The 21,400-nt window shown below is 45.4% G+C and overlaps 1 protein-coding gene across 4 annotated transcripts in view; it reads left to right on the top strand.

Annotated features, from left to right (window-relative positions):
* fz2 (frizzled 2) overlaps positions 1-15,294 on the top strand; it is a 72,394-nt gene extending 57,100 nt beyond the window's left edge. For 3 of the 4 annotated variants that reach the window (XM_043428544.1, XM_043428542.1, XM_043428541.1), the window contains one exon: positions 7,738-15,294. In XM_043428544.1, the coding sequence (XP_043284479.1) occupies positions 7,792-10,047 (2,256 nt within the window). In that variant the 5' untranslated portion in view covers positions 7,738-7,791 and the 3' untranslated portion in view covers positions 10,048-15,294. Of the gene's footprint in view, positions 1-7,459; positions 7,554-7,737 lie in introns of those variants that run through there. The other variant, XM_043428543.1, reaches the window with a different exon arrangement.
* The last annotated feature ends 6,106 nt before the right edge of the window (positions 15,295-21,400 follow it).

Below are 21,400 nucleotides of genomic sequence, written 5' to 3'. Positions count from 1 at the left end.
CACACATTTGTCGATCCTCGTTTTTTAGGTCACTTCATAATTCACAACGTATTAAAGAGCCCTCCGTGTAAATACTCGGAGGATAAACGCGCGCGCGGCTCGATAAAACCGTGCGTCGGGATTATCACGAATAGGCAGAGAGTCTCCGCAGACCGCGCGGCTGCGAGATCGGCGCACACGGGTGTCTTAACGAGCTCGTTCCTTCTCTCCCATATATATATTTTTCATTCCTTGCGATCGAGCGAGAGTCGGAGTCTGCTGCGGCACACGACGACGTCACTCGTTTCCGAGGACTCCTCTTTATCATAATTTATCATGAGAGTAACAAGAAAAATAATAATATTTATAATAATAATAATAATAATGGGGAAAGCGAAAGGAGTAATTATAACGGGGAAGGAAGTCGAGTCTCTCGCTCGTTCCACGAGCCATTAACTATAATATACTGCCGTAATATTGTTTTATATAGTCTGAGAAGCCGACCGCGAGAGGGCGCTCCGGAACTTCATTTTTTCTCCCCTCCCCTCTCCGGTATGCATAAAACGCTTCGGAGGATATTTGATCGTCGGCGATTCTGATTAAAAGAGTAACCCAATCGAGTTTGATCAACGATCGACCTTACGCGAGTCCCTCTCTCCATTTCTCTCATCCGGAAACTTTATCGTACGAGGATTCGCACGAAACAGCCTCATAAATAAAAGAACAGATGTATTTTTATGGGTGTCTATCGCGGTGAAAACTTCATCGCGTCATCCTCCGTGCGGGCCAAGCTATTTTTTATCCTCGCCATCCTCCGACTCTGCCTCTTTCTGTCTGGCTTTTCGTATTGAAAGACGACTTTGATCGGCTATCTCGCGAGAGCGTTTTCGGCGGTGCTGCGACGACCGAAGGTCTTCGTTGTTCTCGCTCACAAAGTTCGTGCTTGTGTATGATTGACGAGGCTAGATTAATATCGAGTTTTCGGTATTCTAAAGGCCCGCTGGGAGAAACGATAAAAATACTAGTGCGTGCGACGTCAAATCGGGAGGCTCGGAGGCAGCTTATCGAATTAGAAAAGAGTTGGAACGCCTCCGGAATAATGATGCTGCGCCGCGTGGGAATACAGAAATTTGTAAAACGCGAAAAGTTTATGGAAAAACGTGGATTTTAATGACAAATATATTTTCCAAAGCTGTTGAACAAACATTGAAATGTTTACGAAGATAAATGTTGACTGCGAAGAAGGCTTTTTCTATGAAATGAAAAAATAGCGAGGGAATAGTGTCTGGAGAGAGAATATTTTATCTGCGCCCACAGAGACGAGGAGCTCGTTTCTCTGGCTCCTCTCGAGTCCCTTTTCCTCTCTCTCTCTCTCTCTCTCTTGCATGTTGGAAGGTACTCGAGCCTCTTTGACGATCCAGTGACTCTCAAACTTGGCCCCGGCCGACTCTCAATCGATAGCAGCTTCGAGTGGGTTTTTTTTTTTCAAAAAACGTAGTACGAGTGCTCGGGGTTATGATTTTTCAAAAAAACCCCGAGACTAGCCTCAGAAGTTTTTCGATTAAAAGTTGTCCAGAAAAATCTATTTCGCGTGGGCTTATGATTGACGGAGGTTTCGGTCGAGCGAAAATATCGAACAGGCTGTGTATCTTTCGATGCTTACATAAATCAGAATTGAGAGTATATCCAAGCCACGAAGCGAACGAACGAATGAAAAGGAGAGAATCCTCGCGAAGCGTCGTCGCATCTAACGAGAAAGCGTAAACTCTCGTCTCGTATTTTTTCTTCGAGCATCTTTCATCTCGCCCATAAATTACGAGCGAATAACAAGCAACTCGTATTTTTATATATTTCAATAATAACAGTTTCTTACGATAATAATAATCTCTCAATGCCGAGGATCCGAAAGAAATTAATATCGCTTTACAAAAGCGCAAAGAAACTTTTAAGAAGAGAGACTGCTGTCAGAGTTTTTTATTCCTCGTTCTCTCCAACCTCCGCGCAACCCCGCAGCGCCAGCAGCCCGTCCAGGGTTTGGAGAATCGAATAAATAATGCAAAAATGACGTTGCCAGTCGCGCGAACGTCAGATTCTTATCCGTAATTGCTCAGGTAACAAAGTTTCAGTCTCAACCTAAGAGAAAGAGAACCTCAACGAGCTGTCTCCTACTTGAATCATCTTTGCGGACTTTTCTTACCCCCCTTAAGGCTCCGTCTCCCTATACAGGCTGTCCCAAAACGGAGCCTCCCGCGTTGAGGCCCGCGCGGAGCGTGAAAAGGCACTGAAAAGTATCTCACGATCTTCGGTCGTCGACGTCGAACCTGCCGAGCGAATTTTCGAAGAGAGTGTACAAAAGCAGCGTATTATTCACCGGCATTGGCTGAGTAAATCTTGCAGCTTGTCGTACCAAAGGAATTGGCGGAAGAAGGCTGAGGAGCGGGGCGCGGAGAAGAGGATGCGAGGGGGACGCGGATCTGCGCATTGTTAAAGGATGTGCGAGGAGGAAAAGGGCACGAGTTGGAAGGATGGCCGCTGGCGCGGAGACGAGGAGACGAGGAAAAGAGGAAAAGAGGAGGAGCGGAGGCGCGAGGGAGAGAGAGAAGGAGATAAAGAGGGAGAAAGAAGAGGGTCGTGACTCGATGCGCCACGGGGATATCGCGCCTACCTGTAGTTTATTTAACAGACTCCGCGGGATGCCTCGTGATTCTTAGCGCTGTTTGAAAAGCAGCCAACGAGATAAGCGCGGAGCTCCCCGCTCTCGCGGGTACACATGTGCGCGCCGGATAAATACTCTCGCGGGATATGCGCCGGAGATACAGGCGCGCGCGGGGGGTTATTCGTAACTGCGTAGACGTCGTCGGGTGATCCCTGTCCGGCTCGTCTTCTGGAAGACCAGCGGGAGCGAGTCGACCCGCGACCCTAATAGCTTGAGTTTTAAATTGGATTTCGAGTTTATTCGCGATGGGGATTTCAATTTTTCCGAGCCCGATTCGCCCGAGTTTTGCCTCGATCGGGCCCGAAGTCGCTCGAGCGGATTCGAGACGCTCTCGGCTAACCGCCGAGGTTAATAACGAAGTACGACTGACACACGAGCTACTCCGGACGAGGCTCGATGGATTCAATTGTCGTGGACGAGAGGGGAGAAACCTGGAAAAAGGTGGCTCCGTCGGGATGCTAATTTATGCAAAAAACGTTGAGACACGATGTAACGGGAGCGGACTGCGACGAATTAATATTCTTTGCTTCGCGAGAGAGCCTCGTCTCGTCGAGCCAAAGAGAAACGCGGATCCCACTCTCTTCCTCTTTCTGGCCTCGCGATGCTGTTGCTGCTACTGCCGCCGTTGCTGATACTGATACTGCGCGCCCAATTAGCAAAGTTCATCCTTCACCGTTGCCGGCACAAGGAGACCGGGGGGCGGGGCTCCACCGGAGACTCCAACATCCGCGCATCCTCCGGCTCTGCAGAATACTCGATTTTATACAAAAAGCCTTCGAGTTAACAGTCTAGCAACAACATCTTCAATTTGCACCTCTTATGCAACGGTAAAATGACCCCGGGAACACGAGCGAGAGACGCGGTGAAAATACGAAACGAATACGCGAACGTAGCGCACCCCCCTGCTCCCGGAGGAAAAGAGAAACGGGACGCGGGGGGAGGCTGAAAACGATAAGCGTCCGGGCCAACGAAGACGAGCTACTATTTATTTAACCGAGCAGCCAATTTTACGAGTGCAGCATTCCGTTCGCGTACTTCGTTTCTCTCCGGCTGAATAAAAAAACGCGGAGATCAAACTTTTCCAAGTATTCCGAACAAGCATTATTTGTATGGAGAATTTCATTCGTTTCCCGAGTGCCCTTCGACCTCGGAACGTCTCACTTCGAGTTTCGCGATCTCAGACGTTCCGAGGAACGTTTCAACGAAGCTGAAGTTTCCAACGTTGGAGTCCAACGAAATGAACGAAAAAAACGTTTGAAATTCACCAATTTTTTATTTCACGAATCGTTGGGTGCAACTTGAAAAACAACGAATCGCAAATTTGGCAGGGAACAAAATAGGAGAATTACTGGAATTATTGGAGAGTTTTTTTCGATCATTTCGTTGGACTCCAACGTTGGAAACTTCAGCCTCATAACGTTTCAACCGTGTGGACGCGCGAGGCCGGATGGAGGAGAATCGAAAATAATCGACCGGGCAGGCCCCACTCAGCTGCTGAAACCTCCTGGAACGAAGGGACGAAAAATATTCGCTGAAAAGCAAACGAAACATGCACGGGAGACAAGATAAAGAGCGGCACGAGGGAAAAGGGAAAAGGGAGGACGAAGAAACGAGAAATTTAAAACATCTTTTAGAAGCGGAACTCCCGAGGAACGAGTATATCGCAAGAGCAACAGGCCTACGAGAAAACGTCGTTTCCCCTTTCGTTTCCTACCGAGGCACTCGCACGTACACCGCAACTCCTAATACTGGTTCTTGTCCTCCGGTATTCTAGCCTTGGCGCATCTCGAGCAACTCGTTCGACGTGTTGTTTACAATGAGATTTATGGAGCCAGGCGTTCGACTTTACCATCATTTTTCCTGATAACTTACGTGCGAAGAAAGAATCGAAGAAAAACAATTGCTGCTGGAGCACTCGCGGGCTCCCAGTCGAAGTAAATAAAAGCGCCGAAGGTGCAGCTCGCAAAAATCTAACGGCAGAATAACAACCACCATCCTCTTTACGTCTTTTCTCGAAAACAACTCTGCTTCTAAAATGTTTACTCCGAACACAGATTATTCGTGACAAAAGAGGAGGCATGCCGCGCACTGTATTGATTTTACAAATATAAAATGAAAAAAAGAGGAGAGTTTATTAATGTGCCAGGACTCATTCTTCGGCGTACAGCCAATTTTATTATATTTGTTGTACAATTTTGTTTGTTATCGAGTCCCGTTGTTTGTTGTACAACGAATCGATTAATAATCTCATCTACGAAAAGAATCTACGAAATGAAGGGTGGGGATCAAATATTGGAATGACTAAAATTTCGAACAACTAAAATCTCGAATTTATAAACTGAGAATGATAATATGGAGACGGATAGATTCGACTAGAGCTTTGAATGCCGAAAATAAATAAAGCAGAAACTGCAGGGTTCGAAGAACGTTTACATCGAAAATAGAATGTAACAATCGCCCATAGGACGGTGATTAAAATATCGATTTTTCGAAAATTCAACTATCACTCTTTCGATTCATAAATTACTACAGTCAGCGATACTGTGAAAATTCACAATTTTGAAAATATAATAACGAAAGACCAAATATTACTCAGGTTGAAATACTGAAACACCAAAAAGTCGAACGGTCAAAATAGCGAAACGTTAGAAAGTCGATCGATCAAAATAAAGAAATGCAGCGGAGCTCTAATACACGCGCCTCACTCACTCACTTACTCAGACCGGTGATCTCCAATTTTAAACATCGCCATTTTGACTTTCACCTTTTCAAGCTATCGCTATTCTGCATATATCTAAGTTTTATAGGCCCGAAAAATTCACTTTCGATTTTTTGCTACTCTATATTCTGGTCTGTCTGTAAAACAATTACTCTCCATTTTGAATTCGAAAATATGAACTTTTGACATTCGGATGGTCTGTTAAAATTGCATTCGAAATGAAAACTATTGAAATATATATTTTCTGGTAAATACGAATTCAAAGAAGGAATTTTTGATTAAACACGCAATCTGCTGAATAGTCGATCGGGAATAAGAATTTCGAATTACTTATTTTTCTCCAAACTGATATCACAACTTTTAAAATTTCGAAATATCGACCGTTCTACAATTCAGTTATTCGACATATTGAACCCCACCCGAAAAGAAGCCTTTTGAGGCGTTTTCTGTTTGGAGGAGCGTTGTTTTTGAGCAGAGCCGTAAAGAGGACGGTTGCGCGGTTATTCTGCGAAATGTGATAGATTTTTGAAAATACGAAGGTACGTGGCATCTCTCCGGGATTTTCGTTCGCACCAAAGTCGGTTATAATCGGGTTGAAAATAATCTTTTTTGACGTTCCACAAATACGAGCCGCATCCTTCCACTATTTGTTCATCTCTCCATCCCAGCAGCGCGTCTCAGGATGACTGTACGAATTTTCGAAATATCTCAGCTCCGCGTTTGTTTCTTGATTCATCGAAGCAGCAGGCGCGATCTCGAGTTCGAAGACTCGCGTGTATACGCGAAGGTACTCAAAGGCGAGTGGACACTGGAGTGGATGCTTCGAGTAAGCGTTTGGTCATTCCGAGTCGTCGCGGAGTCTGTGCGAGAGAGAAAAGTTGGAGAGTCAATTGAGAGTCTGGCCAGAGGAGAGGACGCCTTGAGACGTCTCCAGGGTGCTTCTTCTTGAAAGAGGAGAGAAAAAAACGACTGTTCTTACACCGAGTCGAGATGGGACTCAAGACGTTGGACCAGAATAATGAATAACTCGGAAATATTTTATGTCTCTCATTAGAAGAAGACTGAGCTACTGTAAGAACGATAAATACAACTATCCCGCGTGTCTTACAGCCGCGACGAGTCGCGAACCTCCTGTGCGGGTTCTTGTGAGAGCGAGAGATTAACAAAACTTTCAATTATATTAGTCAGACGAGTGGAATTCTGAAGAGATCAATTCTTTGGACATTTTTTTCCTCGAAACCAAGCTGCTGACGAGGTGTCGAACGATTTTTGGAAAGCGGGCCAATCCGGTGGAGGCTCCTCGAAGCAGGGATACTCGATAGGCCCGAGCGACGGAGCGTTCTCTCCTCCCCGAGCAATTTAAAACGTCAGGGAGACTAAATTGGCAATCTTCGATTTTCCGGACGTGACAAAGGATTCGTTAGAGGGATAATTAACTCGGCCTTTTTCCTTCAGGATTTTGCGTAATTAACTTAGCGAGGAAACTTTGCGATCATCCGCTTTTGCAGCATCCTGTAACCCGCCGCGAGTGCTTTCGAGCGAGCTGGCTCTCGCTCGCATGTGGCCTAAAAATAGTTTCGGTTGAACGTCGGAGCGATAGAAAGGAAGAGAGAGAGAGGCGCGGTTAACAAACGTTAAAACTAACACAGGACCTCGGTACAATAACATTTCGCCTCGCTCACGTGTTCTTCACTCCGAATCTTGAAAGCCTATTATAAGATCCGTGCGCTCGGCTTCCTCCGGTTTTCACCGACGGGGGGGAGGGGCGCCAGGGTTTATCGAAGAGTTTCACAGAGGAGTCTCCAGGAGAAACATACGCGAAGGCGCACAGACAGCGGCGTCTCGTCCGGATACGCGATCCGAGGAGCTCGTTCGCCTTCGTGTTCACTCGAGTCTGGCAAGAGAGCTTCATTACCCGAAGCCAGATGTATGGATCGGACTCGCGGGCGCTGCGCGACTGAAATAGTTCTATATACAAGGAGCTCACTAAATGTTGCCATCCTCCGAAATACCCCCCCCGTTTTCTCATGGACACGCGTCGCCGGAACGGTGTGTCAGTGCGATCCCGCCGGGGGAGGTGCGTCCCTCGAGCCGGATGAGTTACAAATACTCGGTCGCGAATATCTGGGAATGAGCGAGGTACAGTTTCTTTTCGGCGAGTGCCGCGGTAGCCTCCGCGTTGCGAACGCGGCATTTCCGTTGCGACGCTGTTATCCGATGCGCGCGGTATGCTCGTGACGATAATTGATAAATCGCGTTTTCCAGAATTAATCCTGTGCCTGAAAGAGTCTCTGACGAAAGCCGTTTTTTGTCTTGATTACAGATTGGAGTGATGCAATCAAGGCGAGCATAAAGCGATTGAACGAGGTCGTCGAGCATGGGGCTGGCGAGGAGGCCGCCGCGCATCTGCGGTACGATGGCAGCGATTCTGCCGATAATGATTCTCCTGGCGGTGAACGAGTGTCTGGTGAGGGGGGCTTTCGCGAACGTGCGATCAGATTCGGCGATCGGAGCAGCGAACAGCGTGGGGCCGCTGTCCGGCAGCGGTGGCGGCGGTTCATCGGCGGGGTCCTCGTCCTCGTCGGCGTCCTCATCCTCGGCGGGTTCGTCGTCGCCGTCTTCCTCATCGGCGATCGGGGTTCTTCCAGGAAGTTCCGGGAGCTCCGGGAGTCTCGGGAGCGGCGGGAGTGGAAGCGGCCTGAGCAGCAGCGGAAGCGGGCACTCGGTGATGGGGGGCTCGATGATGGGGAGCAACAGCAGGTGCGAGGACATAAAGATCCCGATGTGTCACGGGATCGGTTACAACCTGACGGCGATGCCGAACGAGCTCAATCACGACACCCAGGACGAAGCGGGCCTGGAGGTCCATCAGTTTTGGCCGCTCGTTGAAATAAAGTGTTCGCCGGATCTCAAGTTCTTCCTTTGCTCCATGTACACGCCGATCTGCTTGCCCGAGTACAGCAAACCGCTGCCCGCCTGCAGAAGCGTTTGCGAACGCGCTCGCGCCGGCTGCGCTCCTCTTATGAGACAATACGGTTTCTCGTGGCCGGAGAGAATGGCCTGCGAGAGGTTGCCGGTTCAGGGTGACCCGGAGAACCTCTGTATGGAACAGGACAATCACGCGTCTACGAACGGCGGGGCCGGCGGAAGCGGCGGCAGCGGCGGACCGGCGAGCAGCGCCCCGCTACCAGCACCCGGTCCACCACGAGCGACCCGACCGCCAAAAACTTCGCTGCCGGCGCGCTGCAAGCCCGGCAAGAATCAAAAAAACTGCCAGCACCCCCCAGGGGACAGGACGAGGGACTGCACGTGCAGGTGCAGAGCACCCCTCGTGACCCTGGGGGCGGTAGGAAACGGCCACGGGAGCACTCTAGGGGGCATGCACATGGTCGGAAGTCATGGGCTAGCGGTGCACCCGGGACTCGTAGGAATCGCACCGAGCCAGGACACTGTCGTGCTGTCAGATTGCGCCCTGCCCTGTCACGGGGCCTTCCTAACCGGGGAAGAACGCGACTTCGTGGCGGTATGGCTGGCCATGTGGAGCGGCCTGTGCGCCGCAAGCACCCTCACCACCGTCACCACCTTCCTCATCGACACCCAGCGTTTCAAATATCCTGAGAGGCCGATAGTCTTCCTCTCGGCTTGTTACTTCGTCGTATCCCTCGGGTATCTGGCGAGGAGCGTGCTGGGTCACGAGGAAATCGCCTGCGAAGGTTCGGTCCTGAGGTCCGGGGCTCAAGGGCCGGGGATGTGCGTCACGGTCTTTCTCATGATCTACTTCTTCGGCATGGCATCCTCCGTCTGGTGGGTTATCCTCGCGTTCACGTGGTTCCTGGCGGCCGGGCTCAAGTGGGGCAACGAGGCGATAGCCTCGTACTCCCAGTATTTTCACCTCGCCGCGTGGCTCGCGCCGACCGCCCAAACGGTCTGGGCCCTTCTCGCCGGGGGCGTAGCCGGCGATCCCGTCGCCGGTGTCTGCACCGTCGCTCCCGAAGGAGTCCGGACCTTCATACTCGTGCCGCTGCTAGTTTATCTGCTACTGGGAACGAGCTTCTTGCTCGCCGGATTCGTCAGTCTATTCAGGATACGCTCAGTGATAAAACGCCAGCCGGGAGCGAAAGCGGACAAATTGGAGAAGCTAATGATACGAATAGGAGTCTTCTCCGTGCTGTACACGGTCCCGGCGAGCGCGGTACTTGGCTGTCATCTCTACGAATCGACCCTGAGGGAGGCGTGGCTTGGATCCCTCGCTTGCCCGTGCCTTCCCCGCTCCCGGCCCCTCTACTCCGTACTAATGCTAAAGTACTTCATGGCCCTCGCGGTCGGTATAACTTCCGGGGTATGGATATGGAGCGGAAAGACCCTCGACTCGTGGCGAAGACTCTGGAGACGTCTCTTCGGCGGAGGCGTAGGCGCCGCAGGTGGAAATGGCGCAGGTATGGCTGGAGTGACCGGCGTCAGCGGAATCGGAAGCGCAAGCATCAAGGGAGTCGTAGGACGTGCCGTCATGCCCCAGTACCAGACACCCTCCGGACCGGGTAGCGCTCTATTGCCACCCGGTAGCGTCGCGAGCGCCTCCCAGCATCATCTTCATCATCACGTACTCAAACAACCACCTCTCTCGCATGTATGACGTCACCAGTCGGCGGGTGGCGACATGAGCACCGCTGGTTGCGACGGGCAGCAACAGCAATCTCAGCTGCAACAAGAGAGGCCCTCGGCCCTCAGCAACTACGGGCCCATTTAGCCCTTCGCCTCGGCCTCACGCAGGCACACGCCACACACAGCGCCTCACACACCCCATTCAGCGGCTACCATTTACTCGAGGCGCTCATTGGCTTCGACCACTGGGCCGCTGACACCGGCTCATGGCCTGGCACCGTCCTACACTCAGGCCACTGACGTATGAGATCGTCAATGGTTCACCAGCCAATAAGAGGCCATTCGTCAAACGAACGTCGTCAGCCTTTTCGCATATCTCCAAATTCCTCTTCGCAGCGCGGATTCACATTTCGTTCACTCTCCGAACAAAAATAACCTGGATCGATCGAGTAACCGTTGCGCACTGGCTTCGTCCGACCAAATCGTTCTTATAGAAAACCGACGTTCCCGCGGCTGCTCTCCCTAGCTTCGTCGCGATCCAACGAGGACTCGCCCATTTATCGTTTCGATCTTCACGAGACTGTCTTCGATCCCGTGAACCCAGCACTAGTCTCAACTCCGGAGCTACGAAAAGCGCTCATTCCGAATACCTCACGGATGTCGATTGACGATGATTTTATTATTGGTTAACGTGGACACGCTCCTCATACCAACGGTGCATATTGTGGGCAAACAAAAGCAAACTTTTAAACGCGACTGCCGCACGACCGAATATACGTATTTCGATAAACATACAAAAATAAGTTTAAAATAATATAAAACGAAAACAAAACAAAAAAAACACAAAAAAAAAGAAAAGGATAAAGTAAAACATTGGACGAAAGAAACGAGAGACCGTAAGAGCTTCCGCGTGGAATTATCTCTGCACCATCGTTGCCATTCTTCTTCGGCGATCTTGCTTTTGCCCTTTTTCGGTGGATCTCATCGTGGATTCGTGGAAAACAATAGCCGGAGGCTTGTTTTTCAAACTTTCACCGTCCGTGAATGACTAGGACCTCTGTGTGCGTGTGCGTGTATGTGCAAATGCACGAGTGTGAATTCCGAATTGTCGAATCGTCTTTCGAGACTCCTCTATGGCTATAGCGAGTTTCTAAAACTCTTGAGCGTATGTTTGTGTGTTTGTGTGTACGGGTCGAACGTGCAATTGTACCGGTGTGCGTGCCATTGACAAAGGACGAACTGAAAACCGCTGAAAAACATTTGAATCGAATTTGACTTCGAATCCGTGCACTTTCCTCGCCAACCAAATACTATGGAATTTCGATTCGCGACGCATCTTTATACAGGGAATTTTCGAAGGGTCGTTGCGAACTTTTATCGTCGGTTAATTAATCCCCATTCTTTTCCACTTTCACCTCTTTTCGTCTCAGCCCCCCCCCCCCCCCCGCCCGCCCTCCTCTCCCGCGGATTTGACGTTACCATGGAATTTGCTCGTTTTTTCTCATCCCTCACCTTTCCGTTTTACTGCATGCCAATCGTGCTTGCGAAATCGTCATTTTCGAAGGGTCTCAAGATTATTTCCATATTTTAATTGCGTTCGTTTCCACTCGATCAAAAAACCAAACGACCCCGACGCCATTCGTGATAAAATGAGAGCAAAAATCACTTTTTACCACCGGCAAACTGAAATTTGAACTTCTTTCCGAGAAAGCCACGAGACTCTTCGAATTCGTGCAACGTTCCAAGCTGCGTAAAACGGGGGCGAGGATGTGGAAGGAAGAAAAAAAAAAACAAAACAAAAAACGTAATCGTAAGCCGACGACTAATCGCTCTGTAAATATAAACGAAAAAGTATAATACGATTTAGAAGGTACATAGTTTATCGTTGTAAATAAGAACGTCGTACGGGAGTTTTGGCAAAGCGTCGACAGATCCGAGAGCACAACTCGAAATGATGATAAAGCGAATGGGGCTTGGCTGGTCGAATGTATATTTTAACTGGGGAAAGAAAGTGTACAGATTTTCCCTCAATTGTGTTTCAATCGTCATTACTTGTAATTATTTTTTTCTTCGTTTTATGGTTTTTTACACATATCTGTACGGCGAAGCGGATTGGAAGGAGAGGGAGGGCTTAAAAAAACCCCGTGATCTTGCCACGAGAAGAAAATGCAAAAAAAAATGAGACCCTCGCGCGCGAATGTGTAGGAGGAAAGTGTATCGAGCGAATGACGAACGAATAACGTACGCTTGGACGAAAATAATGCATTTACCGTGTCTCTCGATTTTTTGTTTGTACATTTTTTTTCAACTTTTCAACATTATTTTTTATTTTCGGATAAACCAATGTTTTTTATACCGCAAAGCGAGTAGAGAGTAACGCACGCACGTTTCGTCTATTCCGTAGGAATATCGTGCCGTGCGTAGTATCCAGTGTAATTCGTCGTAAGGGGTAAAAAAAAAACAACTTAATGATTATTCATTGTCGAAGTACGAATGGGATCGAATCGCATATACATATATATTAGGGTGTGTCGAAAAAAATCGATATTTTTTTTCGGGCTCCACAAGCATTTTTCTTCTTATTATGCCAAACGATGAAGCTAGCCCGAAACAGCCCGAAATAAAATTATTTCGGCCGGCCCACCGCATACTTCAATTCTCCATAAGAATAACACGTGAAAAAAAAACTTCGGTGAACATTGTTCCATATCATCTTTAAAAAAAAATGCACAGATATTCTACTTACGTATTTTTGTAGAGAATTGAATTCCCTACAAAAAAAAGTCCTCAGAGTCATTGGCCTAGAACCAACCGTTCAATGGCTACAGCAGTTTGAAGTTTCTGACGTCACCTAGCCAGATTTCGCATGTATCATTTCCTATTTTCGAGGTCGCTCCCTTTAACGGTGCTGTTTAAATTGGGCTAAAGCCTATGTTTTTTTATATTTAAAAAAAATTAAGACTGAAGCAGTTCGGCATTACGCCAACGTGTGCGCTTACAGCGCTCAAACGGTTCGGTATTACGCCAACATGTAATTATAATAAGTTAATCAATTCAATAGTAAGCACGGGAAATAAATTGAACTGTTTTCTCTCTCTCTCCCTCTCTCTCTCTCTCTTTTCCTATGTATATTTGTATCTGTGCATTTGGTTTGGTTAATTGAATTTCATAATTTATTCAAACAAATAGTGGAAAGACAAACAATTTATGTCGTTCGTTCAAACAAATGAGAACAGTATGTACCCGATATTTTTGCCTAGATAACGATCCTAGAAGCTATTTTTGAAAAACTATACTTAAAAATAGTTTTCAGTCCAATTTAAACAGTACCATTAAAAGTAGCGACCTCGAAAATAGGCAACGATACATGCGAAATCTGGCCAAGTGACGTTAGAAACTTCAAACTGCTGTAATCGTTGAACAATTGGTTCTAGGCCAATGACTCTAACGACTTTTTTTGTAGGGAATTCAATTTTCTACAAAAATACGTCAGTAGAATATATGTCCAATTTTTTTTACAGATGATATGGAACAATGTTCACCGAAGTTTTTTTTTCCCATGTTATTCTTATGGAAAATTGAAGTATGCGGTGGGCCGGCCGAAATAATTTTATTTTGAGCTGTCCTTTTGGCTAGCTTCATCGTTTGGCATAACAAGAAGAAAAATGCTTGTGGAGCCGGAAAAAAAAATATCGATTTTTTTCGACATACCCTAATATATATATATATATATATATGTACGTGCGTGGAAACCCGTGTATAAACATGTGGAATCGTGGCACGGGTGTGTCTCCGGAGTAACAATGGAGTTTAGAATCCCGAGTGAAATGTTGTGAAAATACTGGAAAACATACATTTTTCAAAATAATAGTCATAAAAATAGTGGTAATAATAATAATAATAATGATAATGATAATAATAAATAACGATGAAAAGTCACGATATCCCGTGTTCCGAAACCGCCCAGTCGAAAGTAGCTCTGTAGAATCACCCGTGAGTATCTAAAGAAACAGTAAAAGAAGGGAAAAAAAAAGCAAAAAACATCCGTATAAATAGGTAACTTTAAGCACGCGTAACGCGTTTTTCACCCCAATTGAAAGAGGAAAGGTATTGCGTGTTTGTTTGCGTCGTTTCGATTGCGAATGAGATGACGAAGAGAGAGCGGGGGACGAGCGTGTTTCGTGAACTTTCGAAATACTAATAGTGACGATGAAAAATGTTTATTCGTGCGATGTTTCGATCGGCCCATGTGCAATTTCGATTCATTATATCCCTCGTTTCGAGCGCTCTGAGATTCTTTCGAAAATGTTTCTACTCAAAATGTTTGTCAAAAGATTTGCACGAATGCAAAAAAAAACAAGGGAAACGGTCGTAAATGAAAATACTCGAAATCTACGAGAATGAAAAAAGAAAACTTGCACTGCCTCGATAAAAAAAAAGTGTACTCGACCATTCCCACCTTCGGTATTTTCATTCGCATAAAAAGTTTTCACACGAAGCCCCGATAGAAGAGGACCGTCACCCGTGCGCGTTTGCGCGGCAAACGAAAATAATCGCGTTACCGTCAAAGCGAAGTGCGAAATTGTAACATAGTAGATTTACCGAAAAGCGTTTTTTTAGCCTTTCTTTCTCTCTCACATATCACGTAATGTCGTAACAAGGAAGAAACTTAACGAAGCCATATTGACGAAACGAACAAATTAAGAGTAGTGAACAAAAGTAATATTAAAAGAAGAAGAAGAAGAAGAAGAAACTTCGTTTTTACCGAATGAATGAATGAAGAGTGAAAAGAAAAAGGAACAAAAATTTAGTAGCGCCGTTAAAGTAAATAAATTGATTGAAAAGATTGAAAAAGAAAGAAAAAAAAAAAAGCAGTTGAAGGAGAGAAGAGGAATTTATATACGAATTAGTTTTAAGCCACTTTTTGTCACGATGATTGTCAATAAAAAGTAAAAGTATCCGTAAAATTATAAGTAGCGTGATGTATACCCGATGGAAAATATTTCGTTTTCATTGTCGTCGTCGTCGTCGTCGTTTTCTTCGTTTGAACTGTACATTACATGATACATATATATAGTCTACACTAACGGAAGGTTAAAAGCAGAGGTAAACACAATTTCACCCACTTCGCCCCTTTCCTACGTCTCAAAGTATCGCCTTAAAGCATTTTCGTTCGACTGACAAGAGCAATGAAAAAAAAAAGAATTTTTTAAGATACGGAAATCAAAATTGTATACGATTTTTAATACACTTTATTATAATAATTATTATTATTTAATCGAAAAGGATTTTATTTATTTATCCGCACCGACACCCAAAGTCCACACACTTCCGCCGCCATTCCCCGACACTTTTCGTTCTCGTGTTTTTATGGTTTGATGATAAAATATTTAAACTTTGAGCTAAAACTCAATAGAAGTTGTTCGATGACTGAATTTTGGCAAATGTTCGATCTCCAATGCTTTCGTTCGTTTGATTACTATGAAGAAACCGCGGATTGGTCGATGCGTTTCCGCTTTCAAGGCCCGCCGTACACACCCGAAATATTCCTCGTCCTTTTGCCCCATTCCAAGCGCTTCCGGGGTGTCCCTGCCCTCGGTAAGAACGAATTTGACTCCACAGAAAAGAAAAAGCGAATGAATCGCTGGCGCAGAGGCCAACGACTGTAACTCTTTGTCCCAACCGGAGCCCATTACCCATAATCCTACGCTCCCGTATAAATCCATCCGCAGACTACGCGAGGGAGAAATTCTCCGTGAAATAGCCAGGCCCGGGGACTCCCGAAAATTTATGGGTCTCCCGAATGCAAGAGGGGGATGGGTGCCTAGCTCTTTCTCTCGGTGTGTTTCGTTCGTATCGCCGCCATAAACAACTGGTACGTCGGGCCAACGAGGAACATTCACCGTGTACCTATACTGCGGGGGCCTCTTTCGCCAGATAAGTATCTCTTAGTCATTCTTATTCCGTTCGTTAAACCAACCCGTTTCGTACTGAGGAACGTCGAAAAATTTTCTGCAAAGCTTAATTCGCGACTCGAAACCTTCTTTTTATTACCGAACAACTCAATTATTGGTGCGTCGTTGTCGAATTAATTATCATTCGACCGAAAGCCGTTTTTCCCGACAATCACAAAAAAGCTTCACCAACATATATGACTTTGTAAACAATCGGTAAAGTAGACACCGCGCTAGAAATAGGGATCTCCGCGTTGCACACAATTGCCACGACGTCGCAAGCGCCACCAGCGGTTCTCACACACTTCCTCGCGTCATCATATAACAGCCAGGAAGGGCATGACGGCTCAAGCCAGTCGTGGCGTCTGCCGAGACGGATACACGTACAAATGACATCGCACAACCTCACGCAACCCGGTATTTCCCGCTCGCTGCTAATTAGTATTCACACACGATGAAAGATCACTCCTCGCAGAGTAAATATGCTTCGGGGGTACTCGTACTTGGCGGAAAACAAAAAAAACATCAGCGAAAACGGAATTTTTTACACACCGCGCACACCAGATGACGGAAGGCATTCATGCTGCGTCCATCATGGCTGCCATGTATGCGTAACCTGCAATCTTTACATGATTCTTCACTCGCATCACTAAATTGTGAGATCAAAGCACTCGCAAAGTATCCATTCATCGTGGTCACACGTCGTCGTGGATTGTTTTTGTGTACGCGACTTCAAGAAATCTTCATAATTTCTTGTAAAATCATTCAAAATTCCTTGGAGAGGAAGAAAGATGTAAAAATACGAAACATCAAAATATTCTAGAATTTTCTCAATTGTTTCAAAATCTAAGGATTTTTATTATTCGAAGATTTATGCAACACTTTTTTTGAATATAACGGAAGCTCGTAAACATCGTGAAATTTCGAAATCTACATAATAAATAGTGGGGCATCTAATTGAAAGCTTCTTAAAACATCAAATACGCAGTGGAAGGAGATGACGAAACTTTGGTTACGTTCAAGATAGAATATTATTAGGTGCAAGGGAAAAAGTTTTCGATCGTATTGTGGAAAGAGAAATGCCGGAAGGCAGGTCAAATAACTGGTGTATTCATAAACTGCCATAAAACTTTCATGTACTATTTTCGTTGCACATACGACCTGGGAAAAATAAATGCTCGTTTAACTCGGTAGAAAAAACAATGCGGCGACGCTCGAGGCCACATAATCACAAAAGCCTCGAGATCGGCTTGAAATAATATCGTGCTGATTCGTAAATTATATACGAAGACGATGCTGTTGGCTTAAAAAAATATTTTCACGAGCGATCCCAGATGCCTCTAAAAAAACTATGTACCAAACGCCAATGGCCTTTTTCTATATATATATACGTATATGTTTGACATTCCAAGTCGAATCGACAGCGCCACGAACCCCTCGCCATCTGGGATTCGATTGGATTTTTTTTACACACTGCTACTGCTATCAAAATGTTGCGAAGCTTCCAAAACCGAGAAAAATGCCTTTTCAACGAGCGTTAATCTTACGAAGTTTTCACAATTTCCTTTCTCGACTCACTTCGTTTTCATTGATTCATTCGTTAATGTTCGATTTGTACAAATATTTTATTATGAAACTTTTATGGAATATGTTTGCAAATGGCGATCAACTTTTATCCGTGATACACTGCATCGAGTTACGATCGTAACGATCGAAACTCATTTTCATATTGTAATGGCGATGTCGAAACTCGTGAATGTACGTGAATGATTTCCTCTGACATCACACTCGTCTCTTGACGACTAACAGAAGCAGAGAAGAAAGGGTAGGGTCGTTTTCCCATTAGTGTCACGCCCCCGTCGAAGTAGTCTCCAGTCATGTGTCCCGACGCGTTTCTCACTCTCGAGAATTCTCGTTTTACATACGCGCGGTATATGTGAATACATTTGCGGAGTGGTTACGTGTGCGCGATAGCGAATTCAGTCATTTTCATCTGGAACCACGTCAGTCACGAGAAAGCGAGAACAGGCCTGAATTTTTCTCCTTTCTCGACAAATGTCCAATTCGTTGGATCATATATATACAGCAACGAATCATCGAGTCAGTCGACGCGGAGAAGCGTCGTTGCGTAGCAGGGATTGTGTTTCACGCGGTGCTGTTTTTTGGGGTTATGAGCACCTGAACAACGTTACGCGACGATAATCTTTATTTTATTAGATTTTTTGTGCCTACAGATAACATTCGATATTCGTCAAATTCTTTTGTCCCCTTTGTTTTTCCGTTCATTGGATTCTCCCGTTTTTATGCTATTTGTGCGCTTGAAACAAGGCGGAACTTGACCGAACAATTTATCGAAAACCGTAACTGTCTAAATTCCATTTTTTTGTACTGGAGTTGTACTCCGTCCGAACGTCCGATTTCGACTTTTCGGGAACGCCTGCTCAGTTTATTCATCAGAGAATCACGATTAATACGATATTGCGAGAAATTACATATTTTTTCATTATTCTGTTTTGGTGATGGACTTTTTGTCGAAGGGAAGCACAAAATCATCCATATTCATTGCAACGTCGACCCATCTGCTCTCTCGTCAATCATTATACGCCATTCCTCCCCCGCAATATTGGGATCTTCTGGGCTCTCCTGTCAAAACCAGTGGCTAGATGGATTGCCCGGCTTATATAGAGTTTCACGAGGGGCGGTCGATCGATGAGAGAGCTGCGGGGACGGTTTAAATAGCTTTTCGATGAGGAATATTACCAATTTTGTTTTAATGGCAATTTCATCGAGAGAACAAGGCAAAATGAGGGAAAGATTCAGAGATCGTTTCGGTATAAAAATGGTGGAACGTTTTCTATCAATTGAATCAAACGATAACGAATTAAATTGATTACAGTTGTATCAAGTTGTATTAATAAAAGTTCCCTCAGTTTTTTGCGTTTGAAAAAAAAAAGATCGGGAATATCTCATATAACTGTCCATCGTCGATGATATTCAGTGAACTCGTACGTCTCCATTTTTCGCCTGACATATAATAAAGAGCCTCGACTCTTTTATCGATCTTTTTGTTTCTCCTCACAACCCCTCGATAACGACGAACGACCCAATTTCTTTGTCTTTCTATTCATCGCAAGTGACTGCAGTACAGTAGCTCCCCCCCCCCCCCCCCCCCCCACCTGCCCCACTCCATTTGTGGGGATATACAGATATAGGATGATGATGATATTGCGAGGAAGATGAGAATCTGCGGTTTTGAACTGCGGTCAATTAACTCTGCGATCTTTTCGCACCCTCTCCGAGCAGGGACGAGAGTGAGCGAGGGGGTGGGGAGGGGGAATCGTTCCATATGAATCGCAGACCCCTTTTCCTGATCTGTGTACTCGAGTGTCGTGGGGAACGTCATCCCCGGGCATATTACCCGAGAGCTGAGCCTTCGTCACCTCCGCGGGCATATATCGGCCGGTAATTTTACTATTCTCTTAATAACTAGCGCGCATTTCACACGCGCACTGTCAACGAACAATGCCTCGACGAGGGTACCGGGACAGAATGAAAAAAACAAAGTGATAAAAAACGAACGGAGAATAATCCGAGCTTCGCGTATGTGCGGTTTATACGCACGGATGCGCACGCACACTTAAAACACATACACCACCGCGCGTTTCCACTTCGCACTTTTTATCCCATCGTGTACGCGCCTCTCCTACGGTAAAATTCACCTCAATCTTCTCACCCAACGTCAAGTTGTTTGGCGCTCGATTAGCAAAATACAGGAAACCATTACTCGACGTTTTTCCTTTTTTCGCTGTTTAACGTACATCTTTTTATCGATTCTACATTCATTGCACAATTTCGTGTTGGATCGCTATAGTGCTGCCACGGGAATTTTCGACGACGAACCGTTGTACCACACTAAACGATCACATTTCGATTGTCGCAAAAACGTGAAATTTTTTCGCGCTTATTATTTCTACCCGTTGTTTCGGGATTTCTAATAATTATAATCAGTGATTTCGACACAACAGTTCTGTGTGACGGAAAATTGTCATTAACGATAACGAAAAAAGATCAAAACTTACATTATTTTTCGTATTAAATAATAATACCATCATACATCACACTCGCAAGGAGGTTATAAATATATCATTTTCGCGTTCCCCAAGCAGTAATTCGATTTCTGAATCAGTGCAGCAAACCAACGATAAATAAATATTTTAATTACGGTACAATGATTCGTACATATTTGAGTTTCGTTCTAAGAATCAAGTGAACAAGAACTGCATTCTAAAGTAATAAAAGCCATTGTAACGAGTATGAAATCAACTCTCCCGTAATGGACGTTGCATGTACGAAGAATAACGAAGCAATCACGTCAGCTCGGATATTGCTGGCAAATTGTCGATGTTTTACGTTCGTCAATGAAATGTTATTTGATACGAACAAATAATTAATGTTGCCACCCACGTTTCCTATCCTCGCTTCTCGTTGGTCTTTTTCGCGTAATGGTGACAAGAACGTTTTTGTAAAGATTTTTTTTGTGAAATTGTATTTTTTTAAGTGAGAAGAAGACGAATATGGGTTTTCAACGAAGCTAATTGAAAAACTGAACGAAAATGAGCTTTCACCGCGGCTGCACTGCAAAAAAACGTGAAAAAATACCCTCGAATTCTATAATTGACGGAAATCCTAACCCTCGTAACAACCGTAACAACGAATCGGACCTCCGCTCCATTTGAAATATATAACATTTTCGCTCGTTCCATTACCTCAAATAGAGAAATAATTTGTGGTTGCAAGTTTCGTTTCCAGTCAGGTTTCGCTCTCCGTGTTTTGTCTCCGAGCTCCCCTTCCTCCCACGCGCGCCTTCGTGTTTTCATTTACTCTGCGTTTTACGATCCACGCGTGGTCACGGTCTTCGAAACTCGTATATGCATACACTCGTGCATGATCGATGCACTTACGTGCAGTATTCGTATATGAGCATTTCTACGTACAAGCCTCGAGCACTCGTCAAACCGCGGGAGTCTTGCGAAGAAATATGAGATCTGCGCCAAAAGGAGACCGTGTATTACCGGCGCACACCGGCGAGTCTCTACGTGCAAATACGTTGGAACTCTATTTTTCCATCGAAACTTTCGATCCGGAGGTTTACACTACTTTCAAAACTTATTTTTCATTCAACCCTAGTATTTTCAGTATTCATTTCTTTTTCTATCAATTCTGGACTCTAACAACGGAGTCGAAAACGATCCCCATTATTTCTGGCGAAAAACTTGTTTTTCGTGTTATTCTTCGAAGAGCGTTCTCGTAACGAAATCCTCAATAAAGACAACTTTATCGTACACCATTTTCTTCGTTTTTCGACATCGAAGAGAACCGTGTATAAATAAATATCGTCACACCATTCGAGGAGCATTTTATAGTGAAGAC

The sequence above is a fragment of the Venturia canescens genome, chromosome 9 (assembly GCF_019457755.1).
Source record: "Venturia canescens isolate UGA chromosome 9, ASM1945775v1, whole genome shotgun sequence".
In the NCBI taxonomy this organism is placed as follows: Eukaryota; Metazoa; Arthropoda; class Insecta; order Hymenoptera; family Ichneumonidae; genus Venturia; species Venturia canescens.
This window is presented reverse-complemented; position numbering and strand designations above follow the sequence as displayed.